General features: G+C 40.3%; 1 protein-coding gene across 3 annotated transcripts in view; it reads left to right on the plus strand.

The window, feature by feature from the left end:
- Window positions 1-23263: 23263 nt before the first annotated feature.
- Window positions 23264-25324, plus strand: part of LOC308245077 (pro-neuregulin-1, membrane-bound isoform) — a gene marked incomplete at its 3' end in the record, with an annotated part of 208306 nt that continues 206245 nt past the window's right edge. For all 3 annotated transcript variants that reach the window (XM_080661781.1, XM_080661782.1, XM_080661787.1), the window contains exon 1: window positions 23264-23894. In XM_080661781.1, the coding sequence (XP_080517907.1) occupies window positions 23795-23894 (100 nt within the window). In that variant the 5' untranslated portion in view covers window positions 23264-23794. The remainder of the gene's footprint in view (window positions 23895-25324) is intronic.

Here is a 25324-nt window from a genome sequence, read left to right on the forward strand (position 1 = left end):
TGCTAAAGACTGAGTCTCCCAGGAGCTGTTACTATGAAGATGCAGTGAAAAAAAATTTGGAGGCAAGGAGTTTCATTGGAAAGCCAGAGGGTGGGCGGCAGGGAGGGGAAAATGCCTCGAAAAAGAAGAGCATCTGATTTGGTGTATAAGAAAAGTTTTGCAGGATAAGGGAATAAAAAAACAAAAACAGAAGAAAAGTAGATTCTGAAAATATGAATAGGATTCAACAGCCATGGTAATCCTATCTAATAAAGAGGGAATATGCTAATTGACCATCACACCCTCAAAGATGGCGGCGCCTAGAGCCACAAGATGATGGCGCCAGTCCCCTAAGCCCCCCAGCTGCCCAGGGTTGGCCCAAGGGACAACCAAACAACTGAACAGCAGGCTGCCTGGGGCGACCAGGGGGGCAACCCTGGCAGTGGGGGCAACCAGGCCAGCAGGGGGGGCTGTTGGGGGAGACCAGGCTGGCAGGGGGGCAGTAAGAGGCTACCAGGCCAGCGGGGGGCGGGCAGTTGGGGGTGACCAGGCCAGCAGGGGGGTGCAGTTGGGGAAAACCAGGCTGGCAGGGGGGCCAGTTGGGGGTGATTAGGCTGACAGAGAGGGCAGTGAGGGGTGACTAGGCTGGCGGGGAGGCCAGTGGAGGTGACCAGGCCAGCAGGGGGGCCAGTTAGGGGTGACCAGGCTAGCAGAGGGGGGCAGTTAGGGGTGACCAGGCCAGTGGGGGGGTAGTTAGGAGTGACCAGGCCAGCAGGGAGGGGGCAATTGGGGGCAACCTGGCCAGCAGTGGGGGGCGATCAGGTTGGCACACAGAAGCAGTGAGGGGTGATCAGGCTGGCAGGGGGAGGCAGGGGCGACCAGGCAGGCAGGCAGGTAAGCGATTAGGAGCCAGCAGTCTAGGATTGTCTAGACCGGCATTTGGATATCCCCGGAGGGGTCCTGGATGGGAGAGGGTGCAGGCTGGGCTGAGGGGACTCCCTCCCCCTGCACAAATTTAGTGCACCAGGCCTCTAGTTTTGTTCATAATTTAAAATATGCTTGACTTCACTGAGAGTTTAATTATTTTCAGGGGTACCAACTAGTAGACTAATGACTACAATGTACATTGTTAAGTAAGTCACAAATAAGCTTCTCATATGAGTTGTGTTAATGGTGTGACATTACAACTAATGAATAGTATTATAAAATTAAGTTATTATAATAGCAATGTGTTGTTTTTCCCTTTAGACTTCAACATTTTATGCCAGATATGAGATAGACCTACACTCAAAGACAGCTGAATGTTGCCAGATAATGTGGCTATTGTTTTAGAGTTAATCACAGTTAGTTTAGTTTTGAGAATTATTAACTCCTTGAGATAATTGGAGCACATCAAAATCTTGTGAAGGAAAGCAGGAGCTGTTTTATTTTTTTATGAAGATGTTTTTATTGATTTCAGAGAAGAAGGAAGAGGGAGAGAGATAGAAACATCAATGATGAGAGAGAACCATTGATCAGCTGCCTCCTGCATATCCCACACTGGGGATCAAACCCACAACTAGGCATGTGCCCTGACCAGGAATTGAACCCCGACCTCCTGCTTCATGGGCTGATGCTCAACCACTGAGCAACACTGGCCAGGCAAGATCTGACTATTTTAAAACTTGGTTCAGCTTTGTAATTTGGACTAGTTTGCTCAAAATATACTTTTACCTAAAAATTCACTAACTTTTAAAATGTGCCCATCTAATGGATGGCTATTACCACACATTAAGGGTTGATAATCCATTAAGCTAAATGTATCACTTATAAATGATTTTTTTAGAAGAGGGAGGTATTGACTTGTAGAAGTAAATGGCTTCATATAATACCTATTAAAATCATCATAATAACAGATTTCATGTGAGACATGAAACATTTTCAGACTTGGATGGAGAGTTACACAAACCAGATTCCCACTGGGGGACACAGAGATAAATCAACAATAATGTCACACACATGCTGAGTTATTTTATTTACTAAATTTTAAGTGAAAATGTCTGATCTTGTGATATAGAGGAAACCTAGAGCATTCTGTCAGAAACACAGACTTCCAAGATTGAATCAAAACCAAGCCAAGCAGAATGGTTCCACTCAAAGATTTGAAATCTGTGATAGATAAGCTTTGATTTTTTGTGACCTTATTTGATTAGAGTAACTTTGTTAGAAGTTCCTCCAAATCTATAATTCTTTCTTGGTGCAACCAGGACTTCTGGTATGTTGAAGATATGTAAGTAAAATACAAATGGGGTAGATCTGCACCTATATTTTTCCCATTTTTATAAGTGTTCTGTTCCTCTTATTTAGTGTTTGCTATGCCTACATGTATACCACACATGTACACACAAGTCTTCAATCACAAGCAGTTATAGTCTAAAGAATAAAAGCAGAAGTGATGGAATGGGGTGTATAATACAGGGGGCTGGAATCCTATTTGCCACTCAGTGCTGTTGTGAACTTGGATAACTTAGTTAGCTCAAGTTCTTCACCTGTAAAATGGGGAGGAAAATAGATATATCATAGGGTTGTTGTGAAATTAAAATGAAGTAATATATGCAAAGCTCTCACCACAGTGAAAACAATATAGTAAGAAGCAACAAATGATATTTTTTCTTGTTACTCTTTTTATGTACTATTAAGCCATGTAGAAATCTAGTAAAAATATTATTATTATAGGCTATACCTATATGACAATAAAGGCAAATGGACATAGGATATCTTTTTGGGTTGTTTGTTTTGTATATATAACCCTAATTTTTTTTTTTAATTAGAAAAACTTAAATGATTGATTTTGGATATACTTTTGATTGATTTTAGATATATTTATTGTATTCTGTTTTGTTGGTGCATATTCCATGATATTTAATTTTATAAATGCAGAAGTTAAGGTATTGAAGTTGGAAATACTTACTTGTGGTCATGAAACAAGCCCATTATGGAACAATAATAGAATGTTAATCGAATCAAAGAGTATTTCTTCATTGCCTCAGTGGAAAACAATTAAGACAGAAGGTATCATAAAGCATTTACTTAAGAAAATAAACTGGGGAAATAAGAACCAAAGACAGAGAAGATAGAGTAATATTCATTTTCATGAGAGAGATAATTAAATATTAAGTTTAAAATATTTTAATATTATAAATTAGTTACCTCAAAGTCAGATATCATAGAAAAAGATGATAGATTCAAATATTTAAATTGTGTGGATACATTTCAGGTAGAAGAGAGTGTGGGCTATTCTTAAAGAAAAAGGAAAATAAGTGTATTCAAGTATAGTTTTCAAAGAAAATATGGAATGAAATAGCTCCTTTAACCCTTTCAATTGAAAATGACACTGGATGTGCCTAACTAATTTCAGTTAGGAAAAATTCCTTTAGTTTTATCTCTATCTTCCTCCTAATTTTAGTTGCTTTTCTGTCTAAATATTAGAGCTGTAAAAAAAATATACATGAGGGAGAGTTGGAAAAAGATTTACTGAAATAAGTACCAGATGAGTATGGTGTTTGCTTGAATTATGCTCAGAAGATCCACTTATTAGTGACAAACCCAGAGACTCATCTCTGTTGTGAGTACTTCCCATGCGACATGAGCTTACTCCATTTCAGAGGAGAGTCAGTCCTTTGTGCGTCTGTGAGGTCACCCCAAGGCAGCAGAGGTATGTCCAGCTTTGCCCAACCTCAGCCACTGACACAGATCACTAGAGCGCCATGCTATTTTTCCCAGTGTCCTCCACTTAGAACCCCTCTTTAATGCCCTTTCACTTGTTTTGAAAGAACATTTCATGGACACCCATTATAAGCTAAGCACTTTGCTGTGTCTCCACATATAGCTCCTTCAATCATTACTTTAATTCGGCTCTTTTTAGCTCCCCCACAGCCCTGTTTCCTCAAGTTTCCAATATTCTTGACTGAAAAGACTGAAAGTGCCTCGCCTTCCTCATCTTGTTCTCACTGCCTTGGATTTTCTCTGCATAATCATTTATCCTCGCTTATGCTTTTGTGTCATGAGAAAACATTAGCGCTCTCTCTTTAAACATTCTCAAAGATAGACCACATGTTAGAACACAAAATAAGTCTTAATAAATTCAAGAAGATTGAAATCATATCAAGCATCTTCTCTGACCACAATGCTATGAAACTAGAAATCAATTACAATAAAAAGACCTGAAAAACATTTAAACACATTGATGCTAAATTACATGTTAAACAATGTTAACAATGAAATCAAGGAAGAATTCAAAATTTACCTGGGAACAAATGAAAATGAACACACAACCCAAAATCTATGGGACACAGCAAAAGCAGTCTTGTGAGGGAAGTTCATAGTACACTCTCTTTAAAGGCTAAACTTTCTACCCTGTTCTTCACCCCTTCACTTCTGTCCTTCGTAGGGACCTTGGTTCAACTTTCATCTCCTCTTTATCTTCAATGTCTCCTTCTTGTTTTCTTACCTTCCATTGAACTTACAAACATCCTTAGGTTTTCCTAATTCTTAAAAACAAACAAATGGACTCAAAATCTTTCCCTCAAACCTAATTTTATGTTCTTGAATTGCCACTCAAGTTGTCTACTTTTTGTTGTTAAATTTCTCAAAGAAGTACCCTACATCAGAATTTTCGATGCACACATTGAAAATTTGAGGACCTCTCAGTCATGAGGCTCTTCAGGAAGTCCCTTTTGTAACTACCATCTGTTTGATGCCAGATTTTCTACATATCCTTCAACCAAAATAACATTTCCAACAGATTGAATGCAGAAACAGATATGAGAATCCGGCTGTCTTCTATTAAGCCAGACATTAAGAGAGATTTATAAAAATGTAAACCAATGCTCTCTTCTCACTAAAATTGTTTTTGTTTTTGGAAAATATTGTTATTTGTAATAAAAACTATGTTATTTGCATGAACATATCATGACTTAATATTGTTATTTTAAATGAGTTGATAAATTTAAAAGTGTCTTACTTGTTGCTTAAGTTTAATTTCTAGTAGGCAAAAAACTGATAAAGATGGCCCGCAAAATCAATGGCTTTTTGGGTTTCCTCAGTGATTTTAAGAATGAAAAGGAGTTTTGATATTAAGAGGGTTGAGAAGAGTTAGGTCTGCACTCATGATTCCTTTTCCTCAATACTGTCCTCTCATTCTTTTATCTCTGATCATCTAGAGTTGGCCCCACCAGTATCCCACATCAGATTTTTGAAGTTATTTTTATATTAAATAAATCTCCCTGGGATTTTATTGCCCCTGGTATCTCAACAGTGGTTAGCAGTGCTTACCGTCCTTTTCTTCATTTTTTTTCTCTCTTTCTACAACAGCAAACGACTCTGATTTTCTCCCTATCTTTCTTGTTACCCTCTTTCTCTCTCTTGGCACCTATTCCCTATTATATTTTCCCTCACAGTTGTCTCTACATACTTGTCCTTAAAGACAGTTTTTCTACTTCTTTTTCCAACTATTTTTTTTTTTTTAGATCTGAACATCTTTCCCAGGGTGTCAAACAAAAAGCATTCCAGTTGCCAGCTGAATATTCTGTATCTCAGTGCCAGTGGGTCTATAACTAAATTGAACAGCTTCCCTTCCAAAAGTTGTTCCAATTAATTTGATAGCTACTTCTATTATAGAAGCTCAATTCTCTTAGCCAATTTTAAATCTCCTGAGTAGTTTTTTTTTTTTTTTTTAACTTTCCCACCACACCTCATGCATGTGTTCTCTTTGTTCCTCTGTGTTTCATTTCACCCATGCATTCCCAGCCAATGCATGTCTGGAAGCTTATCATCTCAAACCTGGGCTATTTCAATAGTCATTTCCACCCCTTAGACTTTTACTTGCCCAATTTACCCTCTCTGTTCCATAAAATTTACTATTGACCTCAACTTTTATTTTTAACCAGGGAAATATTTTTCCACCAAAATTTTTAACCCTAATATTTAACTAGCTGGGTTCTACAGGTGGTTTTCCCCCTGGAAACTTGAGTGAAGAAATGTTGGAAGTGTCTTCTAGGCTCTCTATGTCTCTAAACAGAGAAAGGGAATCACTGAGATGGGCAGCGGAGACTGTTTTCCTGGCTTTCCTTTCCTCCTCCAGCCTTTTGCCATAGGCCAGTCAATTATTCCAGACAGGAGTACTTTTAGCTTAAGCATGTGTGTGTGTGTGTGTGTGTGTGTGTGTGTGTGTGTGTGTGTGTGTGTGAGAGAGAGAGAGAGAGAGAGAGAGAGAGAGAGAGAGAGAGAGAGAGGTGATTTCCAGCTTTCTAAGAAAGAAGAGATAGGAAGATAGAAATCATCATTCAAAGTAGGTTTTCACTTAATTTCCCTATTTTCAGTCTGAAAACACACATTTACATTCACTCATCTTGCCTCAAAATATCTGCTTCAGTGTCTTCAGAGAATAAACCTTCTGTTCCCTGAAGGGAAGGTTAATCATCTGCTTTTAATGTGTTGGAGTGGATCCGTGGATCTGTGTCTTACTCATGCTTTCCTGCATTCAATCCTCGTTTTCAACAACCCCTCCTCTTTCACCTTAGCTTTCTGTGCACCTGGTGCTTCCAAATCTTGAGCTTTTCCGCAGTTCTTTAACTGAGTCAACTTTCTTGTCAGTCTCCTCGTTTGTAGGAACATAGTTTCAGCTTTTATGGCTTTACTATATTACTTTTTACAAACTCCTCAGCTTCGCATCTCACAAAATTTGAATATCTTATCTACTGTTTATCTCTTTTTTAGTATTTCTTTCCTTATCTTTTGGGTTAATACCCATTTATTTCTTTCCTTATTATAGTGGTATTTCAAAAGGTGTGTTAGTTATCTATTGCTATTACACACTACCACAGATTTAGCAGATTAAACAACACATATTTATTATCTCCGAATTACTGAGGTTCAGATGTGTGGGTTGTGTCTCAAGTGTTTTTGTTTGTTTGTTTGCTTATTTTTTCTTCAAAAATGACTGTGCTATTAAGGTGCTGTTTGTTCAAAGAGCCTATGATTCATATCAGAAATTAAAATGATGCTTAATGAGAACAAAACATGTTTTCACTTGAAATGCAATTAAACCAAATTGGAGAAACAGGGTTTTTCTAACTAAAATGAAAATAGCTATGTTTATCAAACTCTTAATGGTATTAGAATTTCTCTCATAGAAACATTTTTTTAAGATATATTATTTCTAAATTATAATTGACATTGCAGACAGACAAAACAAGTTGTAACTTCCTTTTAATCAAGTTATTTCTTTAGAGAACCCTTATGCTTACAACTCATTGCAGACTCATTTGGTCATATATTAAAAGAAATTTTATGGAGAATTGTTTTTAAAGACTTGTGCGTGGAAGGTGTCCCCCACAAAATTTCATGTCATAGTTAGATATAACTTATTCATAATATGCTCCATTTTTAATTCTTAAAATGCCTTAAGAAAGAATTTCTACATAAATTTAAAAACTTTTCCCCTAAGGCAAAAATTGTAGATAATTTCCATAGTCTAAAAAGAACACATTTCTGTAAGTTACTAGTTTTTTCACATTTTTATTTGAACGCTTTGGCATTTTGTACATATGTTTATGTCTTAGTTTACTACATGTTGGCATGCCTTGATGTTTTTCTAAAGCCCCTCTCCCCCAAAAATGGCTTCCATTTCCAAATTTAACATTTTTCTTGATCTTCCATAGTTTCAGTCCATAACATTGGGGGAAATAGCAAATGTTTTCTTGTGTATATATAATTGCACATATACAAACAGTTGAAGAAATACGCAATTTCCTATGATGACAACATTTGAAGACGTCATTACCAACAACAGCAACAACAAAAAATATTACTGCTCTTAAGAACTTGACCTTGAATGTATAATCTTGAACTCCTCTGTTTGGAAACAGCATATAAACAGCATGTAATACATGAAACTCTAGAAACTTAAGTTGGTTATAAAAGTGATTTTGATTAGCTATGTAGCTATCACAGACCTCTATATCTTAATTTTAGGCTAGGTCTGCATTAGGCAACTAGTTAAACGTTTGACTACATTAATTGATTTTATTCAGTTAAATTTGAATAATTAAGTGAACTGTGCATTATTTTCCTCCTTTGAAATAATCACAAACAGACTGTTAGAATCATTTAAAAGCTGAGACAATATTTTGAATTAATATTCTTTTACACTTAACTCTAGCCTAAAGTAACTGTCTTAAAAATCATACATTTAGCAATTTTAAAGAGAAAAATATTAGGATGTATCCAAATTGAACAGTTCATTAAATATCTTAGAAAATAGACTCATTTGTTATCCATCAAATATTTTCAACATTCCTAACAGGTAAAAACACTCTATTCTGTATTATGAAAGATCTGTAATTCCAATAACACAGAAACTGTCTTCCAAGAACTTATCACCTATTTATGTGTAAATTAATATGCGTTCATCATCAAGAGGCAGTTAAAGCTTTGATCAGTCAGTGACATATGAGCAATAGAATCAAGCATGGTCCTTATTTTCTAGGATTTTCAGTGTAAGGAAGAAAGATTGGGCCAAAGAATAATGTTAAAAATATTAATTATTTTTGAACTCTGGACCATTTTAATATGCAGTACCAGTCATGCTGTTAGTGAGCACACAGATGTCATACTCTTGACCAGAGAAAGAGGACACTGTCTTTGCCAGCCATGTGCCCCTTACCCAGAAGCCCTTGGAAAAGTTTTGCAAACCCTGGAGCTCAAAACATAGTAAGGAGGGGATGCTCCCGACAGTGAGCATGGGAGGATGATCTTCATCATTCAGGGTTGATAATGCAAACACCATGATTTGAAAAGTTTAAAAAAAAAATAACTTTTTAGTCAAATGTCAATGTACCGAACCCAGTTAAATGTATCTGCATTTTTACCATATTTTTCAAAATAGATTTACAGTCTCCTTTAAACAAAAGTGAATTTTGGTGTTGCTTTTTAAAAAAATAGGTAATTACTAATGCAAATTAGTTACTGGCCTTGTAAAGGACTCCTGCAAGTGTGGGACTCTGAAAATTACTGATTTCACCATAATTCTACCCTAGTTCATAGGTGATTTTGGAACCTGGCAAGTATGGTTCATATAAGTCTATTTCAATAATAGCTTTATCATCACAGAATGGTGATATTAAAACCTCTAGGGATAATTCATGAGGGCATTTATTGATAATCTGAGGCTCTACAGAAACATTGATGTCTGATTGTGTAAATAATTTCATCAATGTATACACCAATGTGGATGGTTCAGACATAAATTCCAACATTTCCTTCAGAATTGGGGCTCAATGTGTCAAAATCAGGGTCACTACATTTTTTATTATCCGTTTTACTTTGCCTATTTAGGTAGTCTGCAGACTGAGTTAAAGCATGTTATGTTATTGAGCATTCTGAGATTGCTCCAGGATTCAAATATTTTAGATTATTCTGTTTTTTTGGAATTAGTTAATGCATACCACAACTTTCTTTGAAAAAAAAAAAAAAACATATTTGAGCCAAAGTGGCTTTAGGGAAGTGTTTTATGTTTTAGTGAGATTGGGAAGAGGAAACAAATTCATCAGGTCATAGAAAGAACTTTTCCAAGTGGTTTTGTGGACTTGAAACATTTTACTCTGCTCTTCTGTTTCCTAAAGAAGTTTTTATTTGGGTTATTTGTATAGATCAGCAGATAAATACTTAGGTACTAAAGCAAAAACAACGCAAACACATCTCTTATTCAACCCCCCAGTTTTGTTGCTTCAGGACCATGCACCTTACTCAGAAACGGGTACACAAATTTCCCCAACAAATCCTTAGACTGATATACAGGGTAGGTCAGAAGTAGGTTTACAGTTGTTCGTATGGAAAATAATACAATAATTAATAAATGATATAATAATGCAATAACTAATAAATATGAATACAATAAACTGTTTTATGTACTCACAATTGTAAACCTACTTTTGTGCCACCCTGTACTTTTGAGTTAAATTGTTATTATTTGTAAATACATTTTTTATGTCTACCATGAATGTGCATCAGAGTTTATATTGCATTCATCTCCATGGCAGGTGCTTTGTCTTAGTGATTATTTTGGCAGAAAGCATACACCAAAAATATCCCTGTGAGAAATAAAAACAAACCTCCATCCTCCAAAAATAGAAAGAAGCCACAACTGTTCAGGTTCCCCTTGGACCTGTGGCCAAGGCTGATGAAGCTCCTTGGAGTCCATTTGATGTCTGTGAGTCTGACTGAAACTCAGAGAAAGGGTTGGAGATAGGATGGTCTACAGATAGGAGAGCTAGGATTTCTGAGTTGGGTTTGATCTTCTGCTATCTGTGAAATTTCCCAAGTTACCTCCCCATGCCTTGTTTTGTCCTTTTAAGAAGTGGGTTTTATAATCTCATGATATAAAATATAAAGTAAGAGGATAGTAAGAGCCTGGAAAGTGCCTTGGAGGCACCTTGCCTTTTATTTATCTTTCATTTTACAGACAAGGAAAGTATACCTTGCTGTCTGAAGCACTGAATACATTAAAATCTATCTATATACATAAAAGCCTAAGCAACAGGCCAACAGGCCAGCCAGTAGGTATGATGCGCACTGACCACCAGGGGGCAGACAGTTAACACAGGAGCTGCAGAGCAACAGCAACTTTGCAGAGTGCCCTCTCGCACTCTGGGATCCCTCGGGGGATGTTGGACTGCCGGTTTTGGCCCGATCCCTGCAGGCCAGGCCGAGGGACCTCACCTGCAGGAGGGACCCTGCTCACTCTGCAGACTCCCTTTGTGCCGTGGGGCCGCCCAGGTGCAGCCAGCCGGGAGGGACCACTGGAGGTTGGCTCCAGGGCATGTCCGGCCCCTCTCGCCCAGTTCGGCCCCGCTGTCCACCTTCTAATTAATTTCCTTTCAATGTGCACGAATCCAATGTGCACTGGGGCTCTAGTGTTTTTATAAATGCATTAGTTTAATATTTCTCTGTAACAAATTATCCCAATTTTAGCATCTAAAAACAACACTTATTTATTAGCTCCCAGTTGTGTCAGTTGGAAGTTTGGGCCTGGCATAACTGGGTCTTCTGCTTTGGGTTTTACAAGGTGGAAATCAACCTGTTGACTAGGCTGTGTTCTAATCTGGAGCTCAGGTCCTCTTTCAGGCTTATTCAGGTCGTTGGCAGGATTCAGTTCCTTGTGGTTCTAGGACTGAGGTCCCTATTCTGTTGCTGGCTATCAGCCAAGCTCCCAGAGGATGCCCTTTGTCCTCAGGCATATGATCCTCTCACTACATGGCAGCTGCTTCTTCAAAGGCAACAGGATGATTTTTCACTTTAGGAAAAATCCATCCCTTCTTATAAGGACTCCCCTTTTGAGGTCAAACATCTCAAAGTCAACTGATTGAGAACCAAATCACAGAAGTGGTATCCCATAATATCCTTCGGTCTCACCCATCCTCAAGGGAAAGGGGTCATATGGGTTCTGTACACCAGGAACAGAAATCTCATGATTAGAATTAGAATTCTGTTTACCAAATTAGTAATATCCCACTCATTCAATTATTAGCTTTCTTTTTTACCTCATTTTCCCCATTGGGCCAGTTTAATAATCTGAACTACAGAAAACCCAAGAAGGGATGATGAAAAGAAGGAATTAGGAGCAGTGTGGTGAAAACTTCAGATCCATAAAGATGTGATTTTCATGGTTTTATTCATTCTTTATTATCCTTAAGTGTCAATGGCCTGGAATAATCCAGTATTACCTATTCAGGAATTACTGAATATTTTTAAAATTACTTTTTTTTTTTTTTTTTTTTTTTACGTAAAACTTCCTTTAGTAAAGTTGACTTACATTCAGAGATTTTGGGGAAACCTGGGCTGGGTTGGTTAGGACCAGCAACAGCTAGAAGTCAGGGGACAGTGGCAACCACAGAGGTGCCATTTTCCTAGGGTCTACTATCAGCTGGACAGTTGGCTCACTTGAGCTAGTTTAATCCTCATAAGAGTGATGTTACAATAGGTATCATAACCCCCACTTTACAGATGAGGTGACATCTGTAAAGGAGCAGAGTCAGAATTCAAGGCTCTGTCTGACTCATGGTTGCTTTCTTGGGATATCAGACTTTATCAGACTTCCATCCAGGCCCAAGGCAGAGACTGGCCCCAGAGGCTCTGAGGACAGAGAGACTGGGGAATGGCAGATGGGGCTGCTGAGTGACAAGCACCCTCTGAGAGGGAGGCCATTTTCAGTAATCAAAGAATATCAACTATAGGTCCTGGCCAGGTAGCTCAGTTGATTAGAGTACAGTCCTGATATGCCAAGATTAGGGTTTGATCCCCAGTCGGTGCTCATACAAGAAACAACCAATGAATGCATAAATAAGTGGAACAACAAACTGATGCTTTTCTCTCTCTCTCTCTCTCTCAAATCACTAAGTAAATACAAAAATATTTTTAATCAACTATATATAGGAACTCTCCTTCTTCCTTTCAGAGTTATAATTAAAATTTTCAGAAGTCAAAATGAGAGCTATACATAATAGAGTCATTTTTCCTTATAGAGGAATTTACAAATAAGGCATCAGTTGAATTTTATAATACCTCATTATGGTGATTGAGTAACAAGTGTTGATATTATTTTTTTAATATGAGGAAATAAGGCATAGAGTAGGTAAACAAGGGATAAAGTGGATTTAAGTATGTAAAAATGTAGTGACAGAAATCAGTGAGTTCTCTTCTTGAATCCTGCTAACTGTAGCTTTGGTTGAACAAATCAATTAAGATAGAGCTCTCACAGCTGCGGAACTTGGAAAAGTTGCAGTTACTTTGTGGAAGTCCTGTTTGCGTTGGAGTAAAACGTTAGATTTGGAAAGATTTCAAAAACCTTCAACGGTTGCTCAATCACTCTGAAGTTGAATTAACTGTAAATTGTGAGTTCTTTGAATACATTTAGAGTCTCTTCGAATATACATATGCTGAGCATGTACTTTAAGGAGATACAGGAATGATTCCTGAGGTGTAGCAGAGAGACAGACTTGAAAAGAAATAATTATAATAATGTAGGTGCTAAGCTGAACATAAATCCAGCAGCAATTGGCTCTGTTTGGGAGTATCTGGGAAAAACAGAAGAGGTGAATTTTGAGATGGGTCTGGAAGGAAGAATAGAAGAAAATTCTAGGTAGAGGGAGAGGAAACAGAGTTAAAGGCATGGAAGTAAGAAAAGATATTATATTAGTGTGACCAGAATACACTGGAAGCACAGAAGAAGATAGCAAAGAGGTTGACTTTTTCTGCAGCACTTAGATTGGGAAGGACCTGGCTACCCTCTATTGAGAAGTTTCAACTTTAGAGCAGCAGGAATCCACTAGAGGTATTATGTCAAGAATGACAAGATAATAGCTGTATTTTTTTGAAGATTAACTCTGATAGCAGGCAAGAGGATGACCAGGTGTGAGAAGTGAAAATGAGCAGTGAGATGAGAACTTACAAAAAGGCCAAAGAATGACAGAGGACCCAGACTGGGGAGAAGCAAAGGACATTTAAAAGCTGCTTCAGAGGGGAATGAACTGGAGGGGGTGGGGCGCCAAATGGCTGGAATCATGGGAGAAAAGGAAGATGTCAGGAGAAAAATAAAGACTGATGCCTACTTTCTGATCTCTAGGCTTAAGAACTAAAAAGAACACACTTCATCTGACAACTAGGAAGGCATTAGTGAATTCTGAGCAATTTTATTAGATTAGTGGTGAGTAGGGGAAGGAGGTGAACTTCTTGAGCTGATAAACAAAAAAAGAACTGAGAATGTTTGTAAAAGGGAAAGAGGGTCAAAAGGAAGGTTTTTGTTATGGCTTCTTTGTTAAAGTGGGGAAAGATTATATTGCTGGAGATAACTGGGTAATTGGGGTGACATGGCATTAGATATTGGGAGGACAGATACAGGAGCAGGATGAGGAAGGGAAAGTATTGATAATACTTTAATAAAAGTTTCTTAGGTAAGAGGAAAAAAGTAAATTTTAAAAGAAAAAAATGAGTTGAGAACATATATATATAAATTTCTTTACATTTCCCTTCTGAGATAGAACTATATAGCTCTAATACCCAAAGTAAACACCACTGATAGAAACCTAGCACACTGCTGGCACTCAGGGGTCTACTTAGTATCATGAAAATAAAAGTGATAGTGGATTTCTACCTCATTTTATTAGACTCTCTTTTGGAAACAACAATAGAAAAATAAGATTCTGCAATTCCAAAGCAAGATAAATGACCCCTAAATAAAAGTGACTTTCTCTTCCTACCTATGAAACCATGGCTGGTTTTGGTCAGTCTCAAAGACAGGAGTCTCAGTTGAGTGACAGGCTTTTTTGTCCCTGAATCTATCTGCTTTATGGTATCTCAAGGATTTCTGTCCACTCTAGGACCAAACAAAGATCACCCACAAATGCTAATCCAGGCATATTTTAGACATTCAGTTGGATACCTGGGACCAGAATCACCTCCCAGAATTTCTCTAGGGCCCAAAGAGTCCTATATATTGAACTAGAGGCCTGGTGCACGCCCAGCCTGCACCCTCTCCAATCCAGGACCCCTGGCTCCTAACCACTTGCCTGCCTACCAGCCTGATCACCCCTAACCTCCTCTGCCTGCTGGCCTGACCGCCCCTAACCACCTCTGGCTGCTGGCCTGATCGCCCCTAACCACCTCTGCCTGCTGGCCTGATCGCCCCTAATCACCTCTGCCTCAGCCCCAGCCCCTACCACTGTGGCTTTGTCCAGGATGTCAGGAAGATGTCCAGTGTAATTAGCATATTACCCTTTTATTAGTATAGATAGGACCCTAGACAAGACTGGTGCTCCCTGCACCATTTGAACTAGGTTTCCATCTTGCACCTTGGGAAAGAGTTGGAACAAATCCAATCATTATGATTAAGAATAAAAGACAACATTTTCCATGAGAATGTAATCTTCTGCATGGTTGGTCACCAGTTATTTTTTGGACGGTCATTTAGTTTCTGTCAAGTTAGCTAATTGTTCTGCTAAATTATCTTTAAAAGATGACTTGCCTCCTTGGGTTGTTACTACTTGTGACATTCTTTTCCCAGATGAATGAGAATTGAAAGATATATACATTTTTAACACATACATACCCCAAAATTCCCAAACATATATAAAGTGTGTTGAAATTTGGTCTGTTGCAAAGTAACTTGAATTCTAGGCCTGGGTCCAGGGGTGGAGATAGCTGTAACATTCCACTGAGAACTTCACTCTTGGCTCTCAACTTAAAACCAAAAATCCCTACTCAAGTCAGATAGATGAAGTATTGGTCTCTAACATGAGGAGGAAGTGAACAAAGGGGGGTTATTCAAGAAGATTTAGTAAGGAAGTTAGAAGGAATTATGTGGGAAGGAAGGAAAAAAGAATAATTGTGGTGTTATTACATGCTTGGGCCAGGTACAGAATGTCATGGGTCAGTGTTTCATTCCATACAGCCCAGTTATCATGATGACATTATGAAGCAATTTCCTATATAGTATAATCTGTTTTGGAAATGCTTTCTACCAGGTGTCTCCCATGGGATGTACCAAAGAAAAGAGTTGATATGTTAAATTACTCTTACTGTTCAAATATTTGAAGCACTAATTCATCACTCATGACATTAAATTTAGATTTTAAGATCATTATATGTTTAACAGGGATGAATCTTTTCATAATAATAAAATGCCTCTTGAAAGGAAAGATGTTGACCTTGGAGAAGATCTTGTGGGATGACTCTTAAAAGACTTTTACACATCTGAATCTCTTTGCTGTGTGTTAGATGGTCATAGAATCTGAGCTCCAAGTACGTATGGAGAAATCCCTTTGCCTTCACTGTATAGATAGGGATGGTGGAAAGGGTGCAAAATGTTAGAGGAATTAAAACCAAACTCAAAGCTCATTCTAAGGGGTAATTTGCTGAAATAACTACATGTGGACATACCCTGTAAAGAGATAAATAATCATATGGAGAGAGGAAACTTATATTGTGCCCATGCTAGGAATGGGTTTTTAACTCTCCATTAACAACTGTGTGTTTGCAGGTTTTCACCCATTATAATTTTGTTAGAACACCCTTGCTAAAAACCAGCTGTTTTATGGGCCTCTTTGACATGTTGCAAGAACCCAAGAGAGCAAATGGAGCCAATAAATTGCAGAGGCAATTTAGGAAAAAAAAAGTAATTATCCTTCTTGAAATTTTACCAATTCATAAAAGTTATCACCTCACCTCTTAAAGTTTTGAAAGATTATACTGATTAGTCAAGATTTTTATTTTATACACTTCTTAGAAATGCTTATTTTATTTTAACAGAAGTTAGTCCAAGGTGACTTCCCTGGTATCATATCATTATCATTTTAAAATTTGACCAAATAAACATAAGCTCATGCACATAATATGTATGTGCAGTCTTATAGACATTTGAAAGTAATTCTATTTTTCCTCATTTATTCACCGATTAACAAAATGTATGTGACTGGCTATGACGAGACAGGCATAGTGCTAGAAATATGACATAGAACTCGAAATAGTCACAGGCTTTGCCCTCAAAGAGATAACTGTCCAGTGGGAGCAGATTATTGTAATATATATATATATATATATATATATATATATATATATATATATAATATGCAAATTAGGCCAGGATGCCGTAACAGGTAACAACCGGACAGGAGGAGGTTATGTGTGCAGGTGAGGCCCAGAGCGGAAATGGAGACAGAGACAGGAGGGCCTGCCCGAGCTGGTGTGGCAGCTCGGGTAGCCCCAGAGCGGACACAGGCAGGGTGGCCAGGGGACGCTGCGAGTCAGGCGCGGGTCCCGGCCCCCCGCGGTGTGCCTTCTCACACGGTGGGAGGCGGGGCACCGCCTTGCATGATTTCAATCGCGTGCTGGGCCTCTAGTTATATAATAACAAACTGAAGGAAATGTATTGAAAGAGATGAAAAAGTGTGATGGGAGATGAAAACAGTTTGAAAGTTAATGGAAAGTTTTTCTCAGTAACTGAAAACCAGTTGGAGCCTGAGAAATCAGTGGAATTAGACCATGTATTGTAGCTGTGGTAAAATTCAGGCAGAGGAAACAGCAAGCACAAAGGCACTGGGGCTGGAAAGAATGGCAAGCTTCAGAGGCATGTTGCAAAGAGGCCTCCGAGAATGAATTAGGAATTGTTAGGGATCAGGCACAGTGAATAAGGCTGGAGTTAGGCACAGCCTAATCTACTACAAGAGCATTAGACATGGCTCTGGGAAGCAAAGGGTAACTGGATTAGATTTAATCTTCAAATAAGCTTCTCTGCTATATGTGGCAAAGTAATTGGAGGGAGCAAGAGTCCAGGTAGAAAGCTTTACTGTGGTCAAAGTAAAGAAAGGAGGAAGGCTTGGATTTGGGTGGTAGTTAATCCTATAAAATAAAAGGCTAATATGCAAATAGACAGAATGGCAGAACAACTGAACAACAGGTCGTTATGACGTGTGCTAACCACCAGGGGGAGTGCAGAGAACATGGAGGGCATCGGCCACTGTGGGATGGTTGAGCAGGTGAGCAGGGGTGGTGACCAAAGCAGGGCACCGGTCACTGTCACTGGGGTGAGCCTCTGATGGTTACTGAAAATTCTTTGCTCCCATGTGACACGGTCCTGCCCGGCGCTCGCACCTGCTGCTGGCACTGGAGCTGCCACTCGCACCCACTGCCAGCCCCAATTGCTCAGCACCGTCAGCACCATCAGCGGGTGCGAGCAGCGGCTGCTGGCCTTGATCACCCCTGAGGGCTTCTCCACCTCCCCCTGCTCCTGAGGGGCGATCGGGGCAGCAGCTGCCGCTCGCACCCACTGACGGTGCAGAGCAATTGGGGCCAGCTCCAGCAGTGGGTGTGAGTGGGGCTGGCGCCGTCAGTGCGTGGGAGCGGCAGGTGCAGGAGCGGGGCTGCCAGCAGACAGGGGTCCGGGGGCCATGGCAGGAGGGGCCAGGTGGGGGGATAGAGGATGGGCTGAGACCCACCCCTGTGCCCACTGCAGCTTCACGGCCCACAATTCCTTTCAAGGCGCATGAATTCATGCACTGGGCCCCTAGTTTAGATGGATAAAAGATTACTGACATGAAAAGACAGGACTCGAGATGAGTTGGATATAGAAAAGGTGTCAATTATTATCAGAGTAGGTGATTAGTAACTGATTGATAGAAAATGGTACTATTAGATCCAGGATTTTGATATTCCTCCAATTCCACTTAAATTCTTTCTTTGCAAAACTAGTGATTACTAGATGCAAAGTGGTGCTGGGAATTCTAATGGCTAGCAGTGTAAAAGAGGTGGATAAGGCAGGATAAATAATCTCTGCCTTTTATAGGCTCACATTCAAATACAATGCTTCTCATTTCCAATAGAGGAAACAGAAACACTAAGTATATACCAACACACATATATGTGTACATGCACATACAAATAAGCATAGTTGTATACACACATGCATGTCTGTGTATGTGCATTATATATGTACATTTAAATTTGAGGTGCTTGCATCACATACACATCTCAATTAAGTGCATGTTGTAAAGAGATTAGGGAAGAAAACAATAAATAATTACAGTGAGGGTGAGGAAGTGAAATCAAAAAGTTGCATGAGATTGTGTTCTCCTTAAAATGTTTCAAAAACTATTAAGTCTTATAGCTTCACCTTATTACAGAAGAGACTTATGATACTGGCTCTATTTGTAAAATATAATTAATAAAAAGAAATGAGGCACTAATCTTCAACTATTAAATCCATTTTTAATCTGTGCTGTATCCCTACAATTATGAGAATAATAATAATGATAAATAACAGAAAATAACAGTAATCATTGTCATATAGTAGTTTTTATTTTTATATATGTTTTTATTGATTTCAGAGAGGAGGGAGAGGAAGAGATAGAAACATCAATGATGAGAGAGAATCCTTGATTGGCTGCCTCCTGAATGCCAACCTGGTCATGGGTCCTGACCAGAAATTGAACCATGACCTCCTGGTTCATAGGTCGATGCTCAACCACTGAGCCATGCCAGCCGGGGCAGTGAGTAATAATTTTTAAAAATCACACAAACAAGCAGAAAAACAAACAGATTTCATTTTAATGTGGTTTGAACATTACCTTTTTAATATTTATCTTAGGATTCTAAACTCACGATTTTGTTCTCAACCTGACTTCATAGCAGACAGAATATGGTTAATTAGTAATTCTGTTAAATATTTGCCAAGTGTAATGGAGGACACCATTTCCAGTTTTGCCAGAGCATATTGTTGGTCAGAAGCCCTTTGTTGAACAAAATCATCTTGCATGTTGGTTCTAAGAGTCTAAACATAAAGAACAATTGCTAATCTGTGAATTCTTAAGGCTCAAATGCATCTCATTTTCCTCACATGATAGATATTCTTTGCTTGTTTCAGGTTTGTGTGTATTTTTTGTATTGCTTGTTAATGTCTCCTATTTATAGTGATAGTATCATCTAATCTCTAAGATAGTATAGAATTGTGCTTTATCATGATTATAATTGTGCAGATGGTGGACTATGCTTCGAACCACTAGAGGTGAATTTACAGTAAAGCTATAAAGCCTACTCTTCAGGGCCTCTCACATCCAAGGGCCCCCTTTAATGTTCTTGGACTCAAATTTGCATTTTTAATTTTGTGTTCTTTTCCTTTAAGAACATCTCCCAAATTTTATGAGCTTCAGTCCCTGGAGAACTTATCTGTCGCTGCGTTGCATTTGTAGTATAATAATTAATTTGTTTTTCTAGCTTTCTCATAATACTTAGCTTCATGAGAATAGGGGTGATTCTTGCTTGTTTGTTTCTCTGCTGTCTCACACTTATTTTGGTAACTGCTTGGTGAATGAATGAATGAGCCAAGCACATTTAGTGGTTGTTTGGAGCTGGCTGCTGAGTGAGATCTTCTCTTGCATTCATGCATCTTTATTAATGCCAACTTTGTTGCAAAGTTTTAAAAAATGTAATCTTTATGTACATTATCTTAAATTACTTCATTTTAAAAGTTAAAAGCATCTACTTGCAGAATTGTAGATTGAAGTCTCATTTTTGTTAAAGTGCACAGTATTTTGCAAAAATGGAATTTATCTTCCCATGTTAATGTTCTCTCATTTTCTTTATAAAATTTTCTTGGAGTATCTTCAGAAATGGTCAACTTTGTAGATTTTGAGGATGCTTCTAAAAGTTAGGCCTAGCCAACAAAAAAATGTTATGGCGCACGACTGCACTTATTTTAAGCTGTTCTTTAATGTAAGATACCCATTTTGTCTTTATTTCTCAAACTGCTTATTTATAAATCTCCACTCTGTTTTTCAGGAGTTGACATTGTTGACAACTTGATGTATGTTACACACTCTCTATGATACACACTGTAAGAGTTGAGTAGTACACAACAAATTCATAACATTATAAAATGAAAATATATCATCCTTCCTAAACTAGACAATTGAGGTTAATATTTTTATTTTCAAAAAAAGAAAAATATTTTCCTCCTTTCTCCATCTCTTCTTCTAATCATTTCCAAGGTGTGCATTTGAAAATTCATTTGCCACTTCCCAACCACAGAGATGAATAATTTAATAAGAACAATCTCAAATTCTTGAACAATCACAAATATTTTAACTATCAAAGTAATGGACTTTTATTTGGTTAATCTTTTAGCTAGTCATAAATAATGTAATAAGATAAGCTACTGAAAAAATTAACATGAGGTAACATAAAGGATAAAGACTTATAAGTAATGTATTGGTAGAAAAAAAAAATTTTGGATTTTGCCATCAATTTCCTGACAAGTCAGTGGCAACTGGCAATTAAAATATGACTCCAGAATCTGAACAAAGTCCCAGGAAGCAACCTTGTCATCCAACTGCTGCTTCATCACTGTTCTTTAAAGTTTCTTCAACATTTATCATTGTGCTTTTTGTCCTCTTTCTTCCCCATCACATCAAACCAAGGAAAGACAATTATTGAATGCTTATTTATATCCATCTTCTTCTCTTCATATCTGTTCATTCCCCAGGCCTGAGCTTTTCCATGGGATCCCTGACATTGCTTAGTGGTTGCCATGTTTTATTATAAAGGTAGCACATATCAGCAAACTTTTCTGTAAGTCATTTGTGCTTGGTTTGGGAAAACTGTCATCTACTACTACAGATTTGTTCCAATGGAAAATTATCACAAAATTGAGGGATTTTCCACTTACCTCACCGAAAAAATGACTGCAATAGGAATTAATAGGCTGTTTCGTGAAATAAAACATCCAGATACAAAAGTGACTGAATTATAGTATTTCCATAGCTCTGGGTTTTACCCCTGGCTTCCTGCTTTTTGGTAAAATCTGAAACTTTTTATAGACTCCAAAGTATGGTTTCCTTTATATCTTTCAATTTTAAATGATAATGATATATTTGATAACATGTAGCTATTTTGTATTAAGCCCTTACATCCTGGTGATGAAGTACCCTTTTGGAAAGGACTCCCCTTTTCTGAATTTTGCTGTTTCCTGCTTGTTGAGCAGTGTCCCCTCCTGGGAAAGCAGAGTTATTTCAGCCAACATTGGGCTCCCTTTGACATTGGAATTTGTGGAATATTATATATAATGGTATTCAGATATAGTCATAATCTTTTCCCTGATTTTGCTGTTTTTTCCATAGCTCAGTAAAATGTATATTTTTGTTGAAAGGCTATCAGAAAACATTTGAATATCAAACTTTTTCAAAAATAATGATGGCAATACTGATCAGACATCTTTTAACAATTAAAGCCTCCCAAACAGTCTGGTTCTTATTATAATGCAAATTAAATGAGAATAAAATTATTCTTATTTTAGGACAGTTTCAAAATGAATATTTTTGCCCCCCCTTCCTTCTCACATACAAGGAGGCACCTCGGATTTCATCTTTATTTAAATCGTGGCAATTCAAAAATATACCTAGAAGGCTGTATGTAGGTAATGGTTCAGTTAGCATTAACCCCACAGAATGGAAAATCAGGAGCAAGTCACTATTAAAGTGGAATACCTTAATTTCATGTATGCATTGTTCATGCTCACCTCTTCCTGACCACAACACACATCTATCCCTGTCAATTAACATTTGAAGTTACATATATCACAGCTGTGATATAGCTATGAGAATGTTCTCTTGACATGATTCTGGATCATTCTGTGGTGCAGGTCACTCTGACCTTTAACTTTTGTCCTTTGCAGCTGGCTGCGAACGTTTTTTTTTTTTTTTGATCTCACTGCTCTTTGGAATTCTCCACCAGAGGGAGGACAAGGGACGGGGAAGCAGGCTTCGCCCCGCAGTCCCGAGGAAGCGGGAGTCAGAGAGAGCTAGCATTAAGGAATTACAGAGCTCCTGTGCTGCTCTCCACTCTCCCTCCCTGCTCGCTCACTCATCTCAGCTGAGTGACGCGCAGGTAGTGCAGACATTTAACTGTTGATCGCCTTTTAACCAGGGGTTTGCAGTTCATTTGAAATTAAGTTGTAGTGAGAGTTAGCATAGGACACCCCTTTGAAGAGGTCAGGTTATTATTATTTATTTTAGGAAAAGCAGACGAGGTTTAACAGGCACGTTGTTAAAACCATGAAGAAAGGCGGGCACACGCGAGCGTACACACACATTCAATAGCAGATCTATGAAGAAGGTGCGATCTGACCAGCTTTAAGGTTCACTGAGCGCCCTTCCTGTGTACCCAGGACTGTCTTACACGCAAACTCCCTTCCACCCGGGGTTATCTTGGCCCTACGTGCGTGTAACTCACTAAAGTAAGAAAGGAATGAACCTCAGACTCTCCTGGGAAGACAACAAACACTCCTCTCCTTCCCAGGGGCTCCTGAGCCTTAATTTGGGGGACAGGTGTTAGAGTTGCAAACTTTTGTCTCCAACATTTCTCTGCATAAAAGGGGACTTATCAACTCTTCTGAGCGCTGCCTGGCTCAGGAGAGCGAGGAGCGTGAGCCGCTGGGTCCTTCTATCTCCCAGGGCCGCTCGGTTCGCTTCCCGCGGCGGCGGCAGCGGCGGCTGCGGCTTCTCCGCGCAGGTTCCAGCGACCCCTATCGGGAGTTCCCTGCAGCCGCGGGGCGCGTGGCCGCCCCCCGCCCGCTGGCCCCGCCGGGCTCGTGGAGAGAAAGGGGCTGCGCCCGGGAACGCCGAGCCCAGGCTCCTCCCGGTGGCGTGTCCGCGCCTCGGGGTGGGGGTGTGGTAGGGAAGAGGGAGGGGGCGCGGGAAGGGGAGGGTGAGAAGGAGGCGCCAGCCTCCAACCTGCGGGCGGGAGGTGGGTGGCTGTGGGGCAATTGAAAAAGAGCCGGCGAGGAGTTCCCCAAAACTTGTTGGAACTCCGGGCTCGCGCGGAGGGCAGTAGCAGAGCGGTGGCTGCCTGGGCATGGGAGCGCGGGCAGGACACTGAACCCTTTCCCCTTCGGGCTGCAAGCACGCCGGATAGAGGCCAGGACAGGAGCCGACAGCAGCGGGACCCAGTGCGGCGAGAACCGCGGACTTCCCAGGCGACAGGAGCAGCCCCGAGAGCCAGGGAGACCGCCTGACTGCGCGATCGCCAGTCCCAGGTGGCCTGGACCGCACGCCGCGTCGCGCTGCTCCCCGAAGCGACAGGAGACGCTCTCTGCGCTGCGCGAGCGCCGCAGCCCGGTCGCTCTACCCTCGAGGGACAAACTTTTCCCAAACCCGATCCAAGCCCTCGGACCAAACTTGTCGCGCATCGTCGTCGTCCGCAGCCTTCCTCCTAGAGCGTGCACTTTTCTGGCGAGATGTCCGAGCGCAAAGAAGGCAGAGGCAAGGGGAAGGGCAAGAAGAAGGACCGAGGCTCCGGCAAGAAGCCCGCGCCCGCGGCGGGCGGCTCGAGCTCAGGTGAGTACGCCGCACGAGGGCTCCGCGATCCTCCTTTTCCTCCTCTTCCTTCTCTTCCTTCTCCTCCTTCTCCTCCTCCTCCGGTGCCTTCGCTTTTCCCTCGCCCCCGCCCGCGCCCTGCGCTCGGGGCGCCTGGCCCAGCTCCCGGGCGTTCGCCGAGCGGGGCGGTTCTCTCCTTCCATGGCGCCGCCCCTTACCTGGACGCCCAGCCCTACCTGGGCGCCCGCACCCAGCGCGCGAGGCTAGGGGTGGCAGCCCGGGGTCGCGCTCTCCAAGGGTCCGGGATGGACAGCGCTCCCAGGTACGCCCTTTTACCAGCGCCTTAGCCGTGCCGAGCCCGGAGCGGGACCTGGAGCGCTGGAGCGGAGGCTGGTGCGCGCGTGTCCGAGCCTGGAGGGCTTTGCACGGGCCCCGTCTGCCCTCTAGCGAGAGAAGCAGGAACGGTTCTCCCGGCCGTGTGCCTGGCTGGGAAGAACCCGTTCAGAGAGAGGCCCCTTGAGAGGTTGAGTTTAGGTATTTGGGGCAGAGGGGTGGGAGGTGTAGGGTCTCGGTTGTGTGCGTTCCTGCCTCCTGATTCATTCCTGCGGGATTGGAACTCCGATCAACTAAGAGGGATTTCTAGAGGTCAGTAAAGCAGATAAAATCTAGCCCGGTTGCAGGAATCAGGTTTGTTCCAAATAAGTTCTCAAACTTTCGGCTTAGTTCTAGTTTTGAGGAACTCCTTGATAAATAAACATAAGGTCCATTTATGTCCCAAGAGATGCCCAAATCAAAAGCTTACCTGAATTTTTGAACCCAGCTGTTTACTGTTTATATAATAGAATGAAATGACAGTTGAGGCTTCCTAGAGACCAATCTTGTATTTGATAATCAACAGGGACATGAATGACAGTTTCACCTTAGATTTCCCTAATAGGAGCTGATGCTTTAGATATTGTCTTGGGCAGGGGAGGCTTCCCAAATAAATAGTTGTTTATGAGTGATTGAGTGAAAAAGATGCTTAAAAAAGAGGAAGGGGGCAAATATAAAGGCTACCTTTTTTTTTTTTTTTTACTGCCATAAGTCACATAGAGCATCCCCCAACACTTTTTATACAGTACTTCTGAAGAATTAATTGAATAGCCCTTGGTAATGCTGTGGCTGAAGAAGATAAGAAGACGTGCTTGCCTGTTCCTTGCAGGAGGAAGACAAAATTGCCTCGTCTTCACATTGGCATCACCCATAGCATTTCAGAACCTGGCATGTTGGCAAAGACCTTAAGCAGGTTTTGAGCAAAACAGAAATTGAACAGAGAGTAATTGTTTGGCTACTGACCATTTCTGTGCATGCTTCTATAATAAGACACTACTGATCAGATTCACCTTAATTACCTTTCATTAGACTTAATGAGGGTGTACTGAAATTTCCTCACTGTTATCCTATGTTTGGAG

Source organism: Plecotus auritus, assembly GCF_963455305.1.
Source record: "Plecotus auritus genome assembly, chromosome: 3".
Lineage (NCBI taxonomy): Eukaryota > Metazoa > Chordata > Mammalia > Chiroptera > Vespertilionidae > Plecotus > Plecotus auritus.